This window comes from Triticum aestivum, chromosome 5D (genome assembly GCF_018294505.1).
Source record: "Triticum aestivum cultivar Chinese Spring chromosome 5D, IWGSC CS RefSeq v2.1, whole genome shotgun sequence".
Lineage (NCBI taxonomy): Eukaryota > Viridiplantae > Streptophyta > Magnoliopsida > Poales > Poaceae > Triticum > Triticum aestivum.
Genome location: NC_057808.1, coordinates 391919717 through 391938255, shown reverse-complemented (window position 1 = coordinate 391938255; position 18539 = coordinate 391919717). Strand labels below are relative to the sequence as shown.

Below are 18539 nucleotides of genomic sequence, written 5' to 3'. Positions count from 1 at the left end.
CAAAGTAGCATTGTACTTTTTTTTGTCAAATTTGAGACCAGTTTTGATGTAATCTTTATCTAATTACAGACGGGAGATTATTAATAATTGGGAACCAATACCCCAAACGGATTGTTTATTCGAACCGTGAGCGTTAGACCAACAATGGATACGTGTCATGCTTCGGTTAAGCAATAAAGCGGCAGCATTAATCATCCAAATAGAAAAACAATATACGTGCCGCCGCGCGATCCGTGTGGCGTGCGAGCAGGCGTGAGTTGACGGGACGCATGTGAGCAGTCCGCCACGCAGGCAGACGGGGAGGCGTGCGTGCAGGTGTGTGAATTGACGGAGGCATGCTCTAAACCCGGGCAAACGTCGGGCCGGGCCGGGTTTCGGGCCGGGCTTGTAAGAGCCCGACCTTCATTTCTCAAGCCCGAGCCCGGCCTGAAGCCCGAAATACTCCCTGTTTTCAAGCCCGAGCCCGGCCCGAAATGAAGCCCGAAGCCCGAAAGCCCGGCCCGAATGCTGTTTTTTAGTACGCGCACGTGCAAGCTCGGCCCGAAGCCCGCAAGCCCGGCCTGAAATACAGAAAAATTGAAGCCCGAGCCCGGCCCGAACTATCTTTCGGGCTGCAAAACAAAGCCCGAGCCTGGCCCGAATGTCAAGCCCGACCCGGCCTGGCCCGGGTTTTTCGGGCCAGGCTCGGGCCGGGCTGCCCATGCCCGGGTTTAGCGTGCTCTCCGTGCAGTGTCATCGGGAGGCGTGCGAGTAGCTGTGTGAAACTTTGGTAGGCATGCCAGCAGTCCGGTGCGCAGGCTCACCGTGAGGCGAGCCATCGGTTTGACCGTCGCCCGCCTCTCTCCCACTACTCCATATTAATGTTGCGCCCGAGCGGACACACCCCCAATCCTCGCTACGCACACACAATCCTCTCTCTCCGCTTGCATCCTCGACGCCGCTCTCAGTCCTCAAAGCCGTCAGTGTATGAGAATGCCGCCGAAGCGCCCCATCGGAGGGAGTGGAGACGTCGGGGCTGCTAAAGCACCGGAGCACGGCGTGGAGATGGAGACAGAGGTTGCCGTCACCGCCGGCGAGTTATCGCTGCACCCTGACGTCGTCGACGGCGTTGAGCTTACATAGCCAGAGGCGGAGTTCCACACCGACTCCAACAACCACTCAGGCGATGACTCCGACGACCACTCCGGCGACGACTCCGATGATGACGTACAGCTGCTTAGTCATCTATACCCATTTATGTGTCAAATAGATCATAGGGTTTCTCTGGTTACTCCTGCCTCCCCCTTTTTGGAATAGAAATCTTGTGGTTATGTTCTCCCAATCCATGAAATCTGAGTAAGTTTCGTTAGATCCGTGTAGTGTATTGATTGTTTGAATGGTATAGGTGATAAGTGATTAGTTGTTTCATCTGTGCAAATGATTTCTGCTAGTAATCCGACTAGGGTTAGTGTTTGTGCTAATAATTCCTAGCCAGGACTTAACAATTGATTTTGAATGACCTACATATGTTTGTGCCATTATTTTCTTCAAGATTGGTCTGTACATAGACGACTGTGCTTAAAAATCAAACCATAATCTCTGGATATGTGTAAATAAATAGCCATAAATTCCTAATCCTACTTCACGGCATGTAATCAGTGATTTGATGCCAAATTTGTTTTACTATTTGTATAGGTGATGTCTGACGATGTGGACAGCGAGGATGAGGATGCCTAGAGGAAGTACAAGAGGCGAATCCTGAGGGAGCTTTATGCGGGAATGCATAACAGGCGTATTAGGACCTGGAACGACGACTATGGATGCCCATTTTGCAACCTAAGTGTTCTGGCGCATGCAAGAGGACGGGTCGTTGGCTCCTTCAAGCAAAAGTATTCTCGCAGGGTGGTGCACGGCGCGTACGCCGAGTACCTAGAGAAGCTTCAGGATCGTGCCGGCCGCATGTGAGATGAGATGTGGGATGGATCGAACTATGTACGCTTGAGTACGCTTAATGACGGTTGAACTATGTACTTAATGGTTGAACTATGCTTATGTATGTGTACGCTTATTATCTATGTCTGAGTATGTTAAATATTTCGCCAAATTTTGGTAAAAATTATAACGGGGGACCAATAAACCAGGACGGAGGTAGTACGTCAATCACACACGGTTCCCAAAATTGGAACCGTGTGCAATGACTTTCATTTTGCCTGCTGCGTCAATCACACACTGTTCTCTTTAGCAAACTGTCGCCCCCAAAATTCTTTGTGGGACAGAAAACCCTCACCATCCAATTCAAAAAAGAAAAAAGAAAACCCTCACCATCCCCACGTCACAAAAATCCTCACCCCGCCCGCCACCCCCTCGGCCCCTCCGGTACGTTCCCCATTCACACCTGCACAAGCTCCTCCGCGTCTATGGCATGGCACCGCCTATCGCGACGGTAAACACTTAGCTCGACGCATGTCGCCGCCGCTAGGCTGCCGGCAAAGCCCACCGCATTTCGCCACTTCCGCTTGCCGCCGCCTATCGCCATCGACTTTCTCGACACTGGCAGTCAACCCAGCTCCGCTCGGTTGGGGAATCTGCCGTACTGAGAGTTCTTTCTCATGGACGACAAGGTAACTAATTTAACAAGATATTATCTCATCTCTTATCCCAGTTCATCTGCCTCCTTTAATCACCCGGAGAAAATCACCGTGAATTCATTTTTATTCGAGCTGATTTGAGGGTTTTCTTTCATTCATAGAATGTACAGTGCGCCGACACTTCAGGACTTTGCGACCGCCGCCAGAGATTCCATCTCATCGTACCAGATAACTTGAGGACGCGTGCGGTATGTTCAATCTCACCCTAAATCGGTTGGCATGGCCTACTTTCCTGAACATATTCTAAATATTGCTAAATTTGGATAAAAGGTGCCACATGCACCATATACGTCATAGGGATTTTCCCCTCTTCTTTCTATATTAGGAAAATTAATGATGTATTGTTCTTTCGCTTACTCTCATTTTTCCATGACATCATGTTTACCTATCTGTTTAATTATAGATTTTTGTCCTTCGATTTCAACTGATGTACAGTTCTTTCAATTTGGACCCATATTTGCATGTTACCATATTTTCTTTAACAATCCTACCATTTTCTGCAGGACAACCCTCACTATGCAACAGATTATGTAGTGCACAATTTTTCCCTTTACATAGATCAAGGCTCCACGGATGTCATACTGCACACAAACCATGGATTTACAATCGTTGCTACTGTAAGACTTGATGAACGTGGTGACTCCTATTTTGGCACTGGCTTTTGGAATGAAATTGCAAAGTTTTATGTACTGAAAGCTGGCACTAAAATTGCACTGCACATAAAAGGGCTTGGTCATGAGATATATGCTAACTTCCCCGACAAAATCATCCGTCCAGACTTTGTTCGAAGTAAGTTTTATTTTCAACTATCTGCATATGTTGACTTACCCAGCAATGTCAAATGAATTGTGTAGTATTTAAGAAACCAATTGTTATTCCCTTTTCTTACTATATTCCTACCTAATAACTTCTAGTTACCAATACACTTTTCTATTGCCCTGTTTTAACTAAATATTCCCTGTACTCCCATTCCTATAAGAAAGCGCCGCTGACAAGGAGACTCCGGAGGTGGAGAATGGGGTTGCCAACAAGCGGGGGCGGGGCGAGCTAGAACCGCAAGCGACTCCAGCCGGCCTAGACTTAATCAGCAGCCTCCCCGATGATATGTTGAGAGTCATCATCTCCCTCCTCCCAATCAAATATGGGGCGCGGACAACCCTCCTTTCCCGGCGGTGGCGCCCCCTATGGAACTCCAGCCCTCTCGACCTCATCGACACCCACGAGCTCTGCCATGGCTATCACAAAAGCTTGGATGCATTCTCCAAGATCCTCGGCAGTCACCTTGGCCCAACCAAAGGCCTTAGAATGGGCAAGTTCCGTTCCAACGGCAAGGACCGAGCCAGGCTTGATGACTGGTTCCGATCCCCCGCCCTAGATCAGCTTGAGGAGCTCACTTTTGATGATGGGCATATGCGGTCGCTACCAACGTCCGCACTCCGCCTCGCACCCACGCTGCATGTCGCCAAGTTTAGGAACTGTCATTTCCCGCCCCTTAATGACGCATCCGCTCTTATTCTACCACGACTGAAGCACCTCAAGCTCGTCGCCGTCTTCCTCTCAAAGGGTGACATGGAGCGCCTGCATCATGGCTGTACTGCACTCGAGTACCTTCGTCTTCAGGCGATCAATGGGTTGAGTACCTTCCACATCACCTCCATGACTCTCCGGACTATTTATGTGTGTTGCTGGTGCGGCAGGAAGACATCACAAGATGTGTACCACGGTATGGTCATCTAGGACACACCTGCACTTGAGAGATTACTTGTAGTTGATCAAGAAGGTCCAACAAGAATCAATGTCATTTCTGCGCCAAAATTGACAGTTGTGGGCTACTCGTCTGACAAATACTCCGAACTTATTATTGGATCCACACCCGTTCAGGTACAACAACTGCCTTCTACCTCTCCTTCTACAAATTAACATTATTTCTAATTTTGAAGATGTTTGTTCGTCTGTCATTCAGAAAATGATTCCGACAAGCTTGACCCCGAAACTGCGCACAGTGAAGGTCTTGGCACTAGAATCTATTGGGCCTGGCCTGGAGCAAGTTGTCAGTTTCCTGATATGTTTTCTATGCCTGGAGAAGCTATATATCGAGGTGATGTTCCTTTCTGGTTAAATTTTAACCATAAGGGAGTTCAATTTGTGACACCTTTTTCCAAGTTTACAATGACAATGTACTACGATTTCTGAAGGTTCTTATGGAGGATTTCAGTACATACATGCCCTGCCCATATTGGTTGCTTGATCCATATGGTTACAATCATAAGCATTTCTCCTTTGGATTCATCTGTACTAGTTTTCTTAGGGAACTTTTCATCCACTCCAACCTCTTGTGAAGAAGGCTACATTTTTCTAGAATGTAATCAAATGCCCATGTTAATCATGTCAGATCAAAGATGGCATGTTAGTGCATTTTACAAATCCTGCAAACCAAATAGCTAGGCCTGTAGTAATGTTCAAAACTGCATGTAGGCACTAACACGTTTTCTTCTTTTGCAGATAAGATTAGGCCCAGTGGTGGATAATGTGATACAATATAACAATCACGTCGAATGCCTAGATCTGCATCTCTCAGAAATTACTTCGAACTCCTACCGAGGGACCTTACCAGAGATTATATTCGCCAGGTTCTTTGTTCTCAGAGCAAGGGTGCTGAAGGAAAGGAGGTTTGCCCTACATTTATTTCGCAAAAATGAATGGTTTGTTGATCAGCGCCGGCGCCTGCGGCAGAATGGAGTAGGCTCCAAAAATGCTAAATTTCATTTTGGAACTTCAGATGACAGAGTAATCGGAAGTCATCGTGTCAACCCCATACATGACTTCTCGGTGGCTGACCCCTTTGCAAAAAATGTGAGGTTTCGAAGCCAGACTTAGAAGTGGTGATATTAGTTTGACCCTCTCTGATATCCATGTTCAGCGGATCAGCGCGAGCGTTTGCAGCCGATGAACTGAATTTCATTTCTAATATCAGTTTGAACCTTGTAATCTTCGAATTTGAGCCATATAACTCTGGAATTTGAACCTTGTAACATTTCGAGCTTTTGTGGTACAATTGTTGAAATGGCATCGTATGAGACTCGTATATTGCTAGCACTATTTTGACCTTAATATGCAATGGTCTTAGATTTTATTAACCATTCTCGAATCAGTTTATCTTGTCGATCTCACAGCACACGATCTATATAGCTAAATCGAGTGCGATCTTCGACATTATTGCACACAGTTGGTTTCTTCCACTGTGTGCACTGTTGAGTGCAGAATTAATTATCGCCCTCGAGTGTCCATCATCACCCTTCTGTGTAACTTTGACCTCATCACCCAAGGGTAAACTTCTGACTGAAGTCATTCCACACACTTTGTTTTTACAAAGCTTTTTGCCAATAAACGCCCATGATTTGTCCCTCTTCTAGCCGACGCGTGGCCAAACTAGCCGTGCGGGAAGCTTGCGCGGTAAACAGCGCGATAGCGCGGGCTCATCGATGATACATTTGGCGCCTCTTCGAGCCCACGCGTGCGGTGTGGTGTTGTCAAGCATGCACTGAAATCCTCAGCTATGAACGTCGTGACGATTACAGGCCGGCCGGCCCCCATTTATTACAGCGGCCATTTAACCTACCATTGTGTCTCTTCAACCTTTCGATCGCGCCCCACCATTGCAAGAAGCACACCCACCACGAGAAATTCTTAGAGGGTATCCTGCGTGGCTCCAATGGCCCCCGAGCGGTTGCCGACGACGAGCAGCAGTTCACCATGCGTGCCGTGGTGGACACCCACAAAAGGTTCATGGACCTCTCGGTAGTGTACACGAACGACCCGGTCTGGGTGGAGCACTCCATCCACATCATGGAGCTGTTGCTTGCCGAGGAGAAGTACAAGGTGGTCGGGTTCGACCTCGAGTACACCCGCGCTCATGTTGGGTCTCGTCCCAAGGTCGTCGTCGCCCAGATGTGCGTGCACCACCACGTCCTCGTCTACCACTACTACCTGGCCACAAGGCCTTGCGAGCGTTTCGCCAGGTTTGTCAACAGCCCCCACTACATGTTCGCTACGGTGGACATCACCAACGATGTAAAGGCGCTCGAGAATTCGGGCATCGCCTGCCAGAATCTTGTCGACATCCAGGGCCAATACAAGATCAGGGGCAGCAAGGAGCATGAGAAGGACTCACTGGTTCACCTCGCCGAGGCCATCATCGACCCCTACTACAGAAACATGAAGGATTCGTGCAACAAGGACAAGCGTGCATGGCACTCGGCCTGGATGGAGAAACTCGACAAAGCTCACGTCGTGTACGCGGCCAAGGAGGCGTACATGAGCTACGACATGTACAGGTGGATCGTTGACATGAGTAAGTCCCTCCTTCCCCAAAACGGCCAGGGATCCAGCCGGAAGCAGAGCAATGGCAAGCATCATCGCAACAATAAGGAGATGATTAGATCCTCGTTTCTCCTTCTTTAGTATTCATGTAATTGCTTTCTTTGGTGTGTGGAAATGTTATGTGTGTAGTCACTTGTTTAATTGTATGCTTAATTTGGTTATGCAATGCTGTCTTTTTAAGTATATATGTTGATGCTCTGTATAGACAGAGCATAGATGTTGTGCGGACAAAGAAAATCACATCGCACACGGACTAAACAATGGAACCCATCGGTGATGTTTTCATCAATCACTCACAATTGTATACTAGCAATCGTTTGCTCACAACACACATGGCTTGTTAGCAGTAATCGTCTGTGTTGTTATCGGTCTTCGCACACGTTTCCGATTACGGACCTGTTTGCCTCGTATCACACACATCTTGTTCATTTGAACCGTTTCTGTTCTCATGTCTCAACGCAAACAGTTCATCCGAGTGAAACGCATGCCGTATATCGCACACACCTTTGATCTGGCTGACCGTTTCTTTTGTGTTGCCTAAGCACAAATAGTTCATCCGAGTGAACCGTATGTTGTACACATTGCACACACCTTCATTTGGCTGCCCGTTTCTTTTGTTCCTCCTCATCGCAAACGATTAATTGAGCTGAATTGTATGCCCTGCATCACACACACAACTAAAATCTGAACCGTGTTTGATGCATCCTCCATCGCAAACGTTTTGCACCTTTTTTGACGGTTTTTATACCACCGTTTGCGATTATGGCATCGCACACAGTTTCATCGAAGGGTATCTGATCGTAGTGTCGCGTTAGCAGCATCCTGCAGTAGTGTGCGAGGCAAAGAAGAGAACCAAATTTTTACAGAATCACGCAAAGAAAACGGAAATAATTTCATCTTCACCACATCATTGTCCACATCTTTTTTCTTTTGCATATCACATAATTCCACGAAGGTATTAAGATGGGATGCGACATCCTCATTAGGAGTACCAAAAAATTGATCTTTCATAACAAGATTCAGCAAAGCAGTATTAATATCACAAGACTCCGCACTAGTGGCGGGAGGAGCAATCGGAGTGCCGATAAAATCATTGTTGTTGGTATTTGAGAAATCACATAACTTGGTGTTCTCTTGAGTCATGATGGCCACGCAACAAGATTGCACTCAAAAATAGATCCGACAAGAAAACGACGAATGGAAAAGAGGGGCGAATAAAACGGCAAATTTTTGTGAAGTGGGGGAGAGGAAAACGAGAGGCAAAAGGCAAATAATGTAAATTGCGAGGAGATGAGATTTATGATTAGGAACCTGGTATATGTTGAAGATCCTCCCCGGCAACCGCGCCAGAAATTCCTTTTGATGTCGCTTGAAGCTACGTCGGTATTTCCCCAAAGAGGAATGGATGATGCAGCACAACAGCGGTAGGTATTTCCCTCAGATATGAAGCCAAGGCTATCGAACCAGTAGGAGAACCAAACAACACAACGTAAACAACCCCTGCACACAGATAACAAATCGTCGCAACCCGACGTGTTAAAGGGGTTGTCAATCCCTTCCGGGGTAAGGTGCCTCAAGATAGGCAAACGGACGTGAGGTAAATTATAGTAGATTGATAGATCAAACACCAAATAAAATAAATAAGAATAAATTGCAGCAAGGTATTTTTGTATTTTTGGTTTAATAGATCTGAAAATAAATGCAAAAGAAAAGTAGATCGCAAAGGCAAATATATGAGAAAGAGACCCGGGGGTCGTAGGTTTCACTAGTGGCTTCTCTTGAGAAAAATAGCAAACGGTGGGTGAACAAATTACTGTTGGGCAATTGATAGAACTTCAAATACTCATGACGATATCCAGGCAATGATCATTATATAGGCATCACGTCCAAGATTAGTAGACTGGCTCCTGCCTACATCTACTACTATTACTCCTCACATCGACCGCTATCCAGCATGCATCTAGTGTATTAAGTTCATGGAAAAATGGAGTAATGCAATAAGAACAATGACATGATGTAGACAAGATCTATCTATGTAGAGATAGACCCCATCGTTTTATCCTTAGTAGCAATGATACATACGTGTCGGTTCCCCTTCTGTTACTGGGATCAAGCACCGTAAGATCGAACCCACTACAAAGCACCTACTCCCATTGCAAGATAAATAGATCAAGTTGGCCAAACAAAACCCAAATATCAGAGAAGAAATACGAGGCTATAAGAGATCATGCATATAAGAGATCACATAAACTCAAATAATTTTCATGGATATAAAAAGATAGATCTGATCATAAACTCAAAGTTCATCGATCGCAAAAAATACACCACAAAAGAGTTACATCATATGGATCTCCAAGAGACCATTGTATTGAGAATTCAGAGAGAGAGAGAGATGAAGCCATCTAGCTACTAACTATGGACCCGAAGGTCTACAAAGAACTACTCACGCATCATTGGAGAGGCACCAATGGAGGTGGTGAACCCCATCCGAGATGATGCCTAGATTAGATCTGGTGGTTCTAAACTCTGCGGCGGCTGGATGAATATTTCGTCGACTTCCCTAGGTTTTTGGGAATATTGGGGTGGGGGCACCCGAGGTGGGCACAACCCACCAGGGCGTGACTGGGCCTCCTGGCGCGCCCTGGTGGGTTGTGCCCTCCTTGGGGCACCCCCCTAGGCGCGCCCAGGGCCCATTATGTTCCTTCTGGTCCAAAAAAAATCTCCGTGGAGATTCGTTGTGTTTGGACTCCGTCTGATATTGATTTCCTGTGATGTAAAAAACATGCAGAAAACAGCAACTGGCACTTGGCACTATGTCAATAGGTTAGTACCAAAAAATGATATAAAATGACTATAAAATTATTATAAAAAATCCAAGATTGATAATATAACAGGATGGAACAATCAAAAATTATAGATACGTTGGAGACCTATCGGCCACGCAAACGTAATCATTCGCGTACTTGTGGCTAGGGCGGAAGACGCCACCGCGAGCACGGGTGACGATCGGACGAGCGCACGACGCGGGTGGATCAAGATGGGATGGTGGAGACATCGCGGATAAAGGCGAGCCATCAGATGAGGATCCAAGGGATGCATGCGAGCTAGAGAAGCGCGCAGTGGTGGAGTTTGAAAACGACTCATCCGATGAGGATCGGACCGTGGAGGGGGGAGGCACACGCGCGGAGGTGGTTTGAATGAGGCACGTCAGATGAAGATCCAGCGGTCATATTTGAATCAGCGGAGGGCGCGTGCAGGGAGCAGTTATCGAAGGCCCGCGGTGTGCAGGAGCGTGCATGCGTGGGCACGTCATCCGGGGCAATCGTGGGTGGCAGGAGCACGTACGGGTGCAGGGACGAGGCATGGAGGCAAGGTCGCTGGAGTGGAGGGAAGGCGTGGCGAGAGGTGAGCACGCGGTGGGAAACTGGGTCATAGCAACAATAGCCACGGTGATCGGGCGGGTACTCAAGGAAGACGCAGGTGATCGAGTTTGTGGAGAGAGGTGGAAGTTGTGTTGGGGTAGCATAAGCAACCGACACGCGGAGGATGGAGTAGTCCGGCAGCACACAAAGGAGTAGTTCGTGGGGCGTGCACGGTGAGCTGGTGGCGCGCGACTTGTAGTTGAGAAGGAGGGTGGTAGTGGAGAGAGCTTCAGCCCAGAAGCGCGGGGGTAGGGAGGCATGAAAGAGCAGAGCGCAGACGCTCTCGTTCAGAGTGCGGAGGACGTGCTCGGCCTTGCCATTTTGCTGGCTGGTGTAAGGGCATGTCAGCCGTAGGACAATGCCGTGTTTGGATAAGAGTGAGCAGATGGCAAGATTGCCGAACTCGCGCCCGTTGTCTGTCCGGAGAGCTAGGATGGGACGCTTGAACTGAGTCTGTACGTAGGCATAGAATGCAGAGAGCACGCAAATAACTTCAGATTTGTGGTGTAAAGGGGACGTCCAAACATAGTGAGTACAACTATCGATTACAACCAGATAGTATTCAAATCCTGATATGCTAACAATCGGAGAAGTCCAAACATCTAGATGAAGTAACTGAAAGGGAAAATAGCTTGTTGTTGTGGAAGTGGAGAACGGCAGGCGTATGCTTGCCGAGGCGACAGGCGGCGCAGGAATGCGGAGTGGACGGCGTGCAGGTGAACGGGAGGTGGTGAAGGGCACGGCGAAGCGTCTCCTCACCAGGATGCCCCAGACGGTTGTGCCACAGCTCCGTGGTCGTGGCGCCAGCAAAGTGGCTGGCACGGGGGACGGCGGGGTTGGGGCACACCGGGTACAGATCGCCCGTCGAGTCACACTGAAGGATCACCAGGCGGGTGCGGATATCCTTAAAAGAAAACCCAAAAGAGTCAAATTCCACAGAAATAGGGTTGTCGCGGGTGAGGCGACAAAGGAGATTGGTAATGATCGAAGGAGAAAGCAAAACATTGTGAAGCTCTAAGGACGAGTTGTTGGCGATAAGCAAGCCGCACCCGGTGTAAGTGATCGGTAGGCGGTCGCCGTTGCCGACGATAATGTCACTAGGAGGAAAGGAAGGGCGAAGGGAATGGAGAGTACCAGGGTTGGAGGTCATGTGCGAGTACGCCCTGGAGTCCATGTACTAGTCCGAGGTGCTGGAAGGTGGTGGCGGCGAGGTGTGCGCGGCCTGGAGCGTCGTCTGTAGACCACCCATGTCCGATGGTTGGGACGGCGGGGGGCGCCGTGCTGGAGCTAGCGCCCAGCGAGCCATAGGTGAAACCGGGGAGGATGGAAGGATAGGCGCTGTACTCGTAGGGCGACGGCGGAAAGGGTACCGTGCTGGACCTGGCGCTGGGGCAAGCCATAGGTGAAGAACGCCTGCTGCTGTGGGACGTCAGGTTGTGGACCAAGGATGCCAGAGCCGGGCGCGCGCCATGGCATGGGCCAGGCTTGCACCATGTTGGTCCAGGAGTTGGTGTCGGGAGCCTGGCCTTGCAGGGCAGCCGGACGCGGAGGGGCGGTGTTGGAGACGAAGATGAAGACGATGCCCCCCTCCCCCTCCCGTTGCCGCGGCCGCGGCGACGGTTGCGACCACGACCACGCTCCGCATTCCCGTCGGAGGGAGCAGGTGGAGCTGCAGGGGCAGGCGGTGGGCACGCGACGATGAGTGCGTGGGCGAACTGCAGGCGAGTAGCCTGCTCCGCACGGTGCTCTTCCAGCAGGAGGAAGGAACGCACCTATAGAAGGGTGGGCAGTGGATTACGCGCGATGAGATGCGGGATTGCACCGTGATACTGACGACCGAGGCCGCGCAGCATGTGGAATAGCTGCTGCGTGTCGCCGACCGGCTGCCCGAGGTCGCGAAGCTGGTCGGTGAAGGACTTCAGGCGTGCGAAGTACTGCATCACCGTCAGGTAACCCTGGACCACGGCGTGGTACTCCGCGTCGATGTACACGGCGCGGGAGAGCTGATTGGCGCGGAAGATCTCCTCGATGGCGGCCCAGAGGACGTCGGCAGTGCCGTCTGGCTGCATGACAACATCGAGCAGTTCGGGCGAGATCGTGGCATAGATCCAGTGCACGACGCAGTGGTCGACCATGACCATTCGGGGTCGCAGCGATGTGAAACAGTCGGGGCGACGAGGTGGTCGCGGACACCGAGCATGCCGACGATGGTGAAGAAGAAGCGATGCCACTGCGTGTAGTTGCCGGCGTGCAGGTCCAGGGTGATGGGGACGTGGTGACGGATGTCAATCATCTGCAGCACGGACGAGGGAAACGCGCCAAGAGCGGGTGATGGCGCTGGGGTTGCCGGGGGCGCAGGAGGGGCGCTCACCAAGGCGGCATGGAGGACGCTGGCCGGTGCTGGTGCATCATCATCAGAGGAGTGGGGGAAGCGCTAGAGGATTGGTGTCCATGGCAACGGAAGGAGGGTGGGTGGGCGCGGAAGGATTGGTTTCCTCTGCGTCTGATACCATATAGAAGTGTACTCTAGCTAGTGCAGCCAAAAAACCGATCTAATGAAAGAGATTAGGTAATACATTTATACGTCAACACTATATATCATATGTATTTTTTATATGTATTTTTTAGTTCATATATTATTAACTTGAATATTCGTGTTGGATACAACCAAATCTTTTAAAATATATTGCAACCGATTCCGCATTGGTGTATTGTCTAGTAAATTACTCACATTAGTGTTAAAAATGATCTTATATTATATTCGTAAAAAAAACTCTTATATTATAAAACGGAGGGATTAAATGTATGGGTACGTTTAGTTTTCGTAGCCGAAAAGACTACGACAGATTGTTCATACTACCCCGACTCGTATTCAGAGTTCCGTGGCGTATCGGCACACCTTCATTTTCCTCTCCGTGCCCCCCAATCCCACCCAGTGCGGCGCCGGCCCTGAAGTATCTCCCTGCCCTAGCCACAGCTGCCGCCGCGCCGTCGTAGCTTAGCTCCACTGCCGACGAAGCCTCCGCCCCCCAAGCAGCACACCCCCCGCCTCTCCCGCGCGTCGCCGCCGCAGCCGCCGCTCCCGTCCCGCCTCGTCGCGTCCCTGCTGCCCCAACTCCGCCCGCGATTTCGAGCATTGGTTCCTGAGGTATGACCATCCCGTCCTCCAGCGGTTAGTTGTTAAACCCCACCGAACTCCAGAAATTTCCCCATCTGGATCCGCCCCCGGCGGCCGTGTGGCTGTCGGCTGGTCTCGTCCTTGGGCTTGATTGGATCCGTGTGTTTCAGGAGCGATGGGAAAGAAGGTGAAGGCCAAGCCGAAGAAGGCGCAGCAGCGGGAGCCGCTGGCCGACGCTGGATCCGGCGACGAGGCCTCGCAGGACGTCGAGGAAGCGGCTGCGTCGGCCGGCGATTGGGAGCAGTGCGGCCACTACAGCCGTGACGGTCGCCACTTGGACAAGGTCCTACGGGAGATCGTGTCTGCCAAGCATCTCGCGTCGTGTGAGCACTGCCGGGAGGAGGCCCCCCGGAAGAAAGGCGGCGGGGGTGGCAAGGAGAAAGGCGGTAAGCAGCAGAAGAAGAAAGGCGCTGCTGCCAAGACGCAGGCCAAGGCGGAGAAGAACGATGATTTATGGGTCTGCTTGGACTGCGGCCGGCACTTCTGCGGCGGTGCCGTGTCAGATACGAAGCCATACGGCCATGCCAGAAGGCATGCCAAGCAGGACCGACACTGGTGGGCTGCACGGTATGATAAACCAACTGTCGCGTATTGCTTGTCATGCGAACATGAGGTGTCCATCGAGTTGCCTGTAGTAGAGACAGTTGTAGCAGCGCCAGCCGTCGAGAAGGTGGTTCTTGGTGCAGTGGATAGCAATGCATTGGTTTTGGCTAATAGCCATGGTAATGTGATTAAAGGGCTGCCAAATCTTGGAAATACATGTTTCTTCAATGCAGTGCTGCAGAGCCTCCTAGCGCTTGATAAGTTCCGCAGCAAGATGCTAGGACCAGATGTTCCAACAGGAGCCATTGCTATGTCACTGAAGAAGCTCTTTGTGGAAACAAGTGCTTCGAATGATGCAGGAGGTGCACTGAGCCCAAAGAGCCTTTTCTCAAGCATTTGCTCAAAATACCCTCAGTTCAAAGGCTACCAGATGCAGGACAGCCATGAATTGCTCCGCTGTTTTCTTGATGGTTTAGGCACGGAGGAAACTGAAGCGCGGAAGGCAGCGGAGGATGCTTCCAGCGCTGCTGGGGTTCCTACAATTGTTGACTCCATCTTTGGGGGTCAGCTGTCTAGTACTGTGTCCAGCACAGAATGCACACACGGATCTGTTAAGCATGACCAATTCCTTGATCTCTCACTACCAGTTCCATCAAGGAAACCTCCAGCCAAGAGTGTTTCATCACCACCAGCAAAGAGGACCAAGCAGTCCATACGAGATAGGAACAAAAATCGCAGATATGGAAAGGTTGCTACCCGAGTGTCTCCTGCAATAGCGGAGAGCAGCAAAGAACAAGTACAAACAGTTGCTGAAGGCAATGATTCCCAGATTCCAGGTTCAGAATTGGGACAGGTTGTCAGTGAGAAAGAACATGAGCCCTCTGAGTGCAGTGAGTCATGTGCTTCTGTTCCCAACCAAGAACTGAAGGCCGCTTCAAATGTGGAGGCTGACATTTCCTGGTTAGATTATCTTGCTGATGCAGATGAAACAAAGTCTGAGATTCTTGATTCCGCATGTTCGACCGGAGCAGGACAGATCTGGAACAGCAACGATGCCGCCATACATGGTTCATTTCACAGTGGAGATGATGCCTTGCCCAAAGAGCAGGCCTTGATTTCTGAGCACTCAGGTGAGAACATTGTTGATGATGCAACTTGTTTACAGACTGTGATCTTGCTTCCTTACAAAGAATTTGACACCACTGCTGAAGAAATATATGAAACTGCAGAAAGCTCACAGAATCCAATAGTTTTTGGTCCTCATCCAGCTGATTATCTAGCAGCAGAAAATCACGCACAGCCGTTATATGGCGGAGATGGTGAGCAAGATGACTGTTTTGGTATCGGTGATATGTTTGGTGAGCCTGAAGTAACTTCTGATGCTAAGAAAGAAACTGGAACAACTGGAGATATTGATGTGATGGCTTGGAGTAGCAATAGTGCTGATGATGAAGTGGATGATAGTAATGCTCCCGTATCAGTCGAGGGCTGCTTGTCATTGTATACTGAGCCAGAGCTGCTATCGGAATCTTGGCATTGTGAGAATTGTTCCATCCCTGTTGCACAGCCAAACACCAATGAATTAAAAGAGGGTGAGGAGACGGCAGCTAGTGCCAATGACAGAAAGGACAGTGCGGAGATGATGGCAAGTGGTGATGAAAAACAAGATGATGATAAGGTCCCGAGCTGCAGCAAAAAGGAGGACATTGATCAGATTATGGCAACTGATGGTTGCTCTGTCAATGTAAATCCTGACATGTGCTGTAACGAAGGTGTGTGTGCAAATCCTCCTTTGGTTGATGCTGAAAACACCTCTGATGGTAATTCTCCAGACATTGACACTACTGAACAGCCAGACAGTAAAACATACCACCAGGAGTGTAGGAATTTGAACAGCTCAGCAGTGGAATTTACATCTTCCAGTAAGCAGCCGCATGACTTTGCGCGGCATAACGATGGTCATAATGTGGATGTAGCCGCTGAAGAAACAAGTGCGCCAGTGAGTTGTGGTGATAATGACCCTGCCTCTTGCAGTACTACTAGCGACAAAAAGGTTGAATCTGGTGGTGCCAATGCTGAAGAAGTTGTGACTAGTAGCCTTCCACCTGAGACGCAAAGCATCTTACCGAGCGCCAAAGATAATGAAGATGGCTTCACAAGGAATACCGGAAGGAGGAAGAGAATGAAGATGGTTGTCAAGGTACACAAAGGACAAGATAACCAAAATAAACAGAAAGAGGATGAAACAAAGGTTTTCAGAGCTGCAATGAGAAGAATTCTTATCAGCAAGGCACCACCTGTATTGACGATTACTTTGAACAGATTCAGCCACGACTCTCATGGTCGGTTCAGGAAACTGAAAGGGCATGTGCGCTTTAAGGAGACACTTGATATACGACCGTACATGGACCCAAGGTACTGATTTTTCTAACTCAGTTGAATTTGCCACAAAAAAAAAAAATTTCAACCCAACGGTTTTCTGCTTGCCTGCAGCTATAGTTCCTAGTAGCCACAAGGGGGACCACTGTCTCTCCATGGCTTGCTAAAGTAGCAATTGCGTGTAGGATTTTGCCACAATGATATGACTAGATAAAATTTGACACTATTCCTGTTCTCCACTTGTTTAGTTTGGTGGATCTTTCTTTAATAATGATACAACAGAATGCTCTTATTTTAATCGTAGAATGTTTCTTGTCAGCATAGAGAACTGAAATGGTAAATAATTAAATATTATATGATGACGATTCATGGGCTGTAAAACCCTAGAACATTCTCCGCAGATATTTTTCCTACAAATTGTTTACAATCTTATTCTCTGATTCAAGTCTGCCATGTCCATATCCTGAAAGAAAGCGGAATGCATGAAATCTTTTCATAATCAACGTGAATCTGGAGGTTACACGTATGATTTAGATTTGAAGGCATATACAGTAAGCTGTGTTGACTGCTCAACAGTTTGTGTCTACAGTAAGGGGCTCAAAATGGGTTTTAGTATGTCATTTTTCAGCATATATACAACAAGTATTGTTCTAGTTGATCTAATTTGTTATTCTGTTTAGACACTTGTACAAGTTTAGGTGCCTAGATGTGTAGCTCTCAAGTTTAGTATGCTTAAATGTGTTATCCTCAAGTTTAGAACCCAAGTGACATGCTCGCATAAGTTTAGGGACCTATTGTGCACCATTCATATCTGTGATTTATGGGCAGAGAGTCATTTACAGACTTTAAATTAGCTTGTACTTTGGAAATTAACTGTTTTCCTTAATACGCAGATCGAAGGATAATGACATCACCACTTATCGGCTGGTAGCTGTCGTCGAGCACATGGGAAGCATGACAGGAGGGCATTATGTCGCATATGTAAGATCTGGCAAGATAGGGGGTCGGCAGCAGCAGAGCCGCTCCTCCAAGTCTTGGTTTTACGCGAGCGATTCACACGTCAGAGAAACCTCTCTGGAGGAGGTTCTCAACTGCGAGGCTTACATCCTTTTCTACGAGAGGGTAGCCGAGTAAGACAATATATGTCTGGTGACCTACTCATGGATCAGTGAGTAGTTAGGGACAAGATGAATGTCGAGCAAGAGGTGACAAACAACATTTTTTGGGATACTGCTATGACTGTCTCAGTTGGGGAGAGTTCTTTTTTACAAGTGGACTTGGACAGCCAATCGGTTCATGCTGCTTACAGTGGGTCATTCTTTGGGTTTTCCTTTTCTGGAGAGCACAGGTGGACGGGTGGAAATTGTCTGAAATCGGCAAACGGTTCGTTCAGATCTCTACAAGGTCATCGTTGAGCGTCCTCGGTTGTATTGGTTTAGAGTGAATCAGTCAGTCATAGACAGCCTGGTACATGTTTTTGATATATGTGAGTGCGCCCCTAAATTTTGCGTGATGGGGGCGTATATATACAATATATTGTAACATGTAGCTCCATCTTGAGGTAGAAATGACATGTTATTTATTACCATGTATTACTAGATTGTACCATGCCACGAAAATCAAACCTGGAAGTTTCAAGAGATTAATTTGGTGATTCTTCACAAATCACAAGACATATATGTCTACAATCCCTAAAAACTACAAATTTGAATTCGAAATATTCTTGGAAGAAACCAAAATGGGAAATCCAAATTTGGATTTGGAAATTTTAGGGATTGCAGAGACATGTCTTGTGTACAGTCACAAAAAAGCATTTTTTTTAAACATTTAAATTAGATTTTTTGAAACATGGTATTATGTAATGGCTGGTATCTTCCCTGTTGCCTGGGATCATGGGGCTCGCCAGCTTCAGCTTTACACAGCGCACAGCGGCATGTTCCTGGGTGACGTTTTGCCCGGCGAGAAGCTGAGGAGGACGCCAGTCCTGGAGCTGTGCAGAGCAGTCTAGAG

At 48.6% G+C, this 18539-nt stretch overlaps 1 protein-coding gene across 2 annotated transcripts; it reads left to right on the top strand.

Annotated features, from left to right (window-relative positions):
* Positions 1–13301: 13301 nt before the first annotated feature.
* Positions 13302–18121, top strand: LOC123122049 (ubiquitin carboxyl-terminal hydrolase 2). Of its 2 annotated transcripts, none has more exons than XM_044542182.1 (3): positions 13302–13577; positions 13718–16565; positions 17423–18121. In XM_044542182.1, the coding sequence occupies exons 2-3, from the start codon at positions 13723–13725 to the stop codon at positions 17661–17663; spliced, it is 3084 nt and encodes a 1027-aa protein (XP_044398117.1). In that variant the 5' UTR covers positions 13302–13577; positions 13718–13722; the 3' UTR covers positions 17664–18121. The 2 variants fall into 2 exon arrangements, with proteins under 2 accessions (XP_044398117.1, XP_044398116.1); XM_044542181.1 differs by having other exon boundaries at positions 13305–13601.
* Positions 18122–18539: the final 418 nt, after the last annotated feature.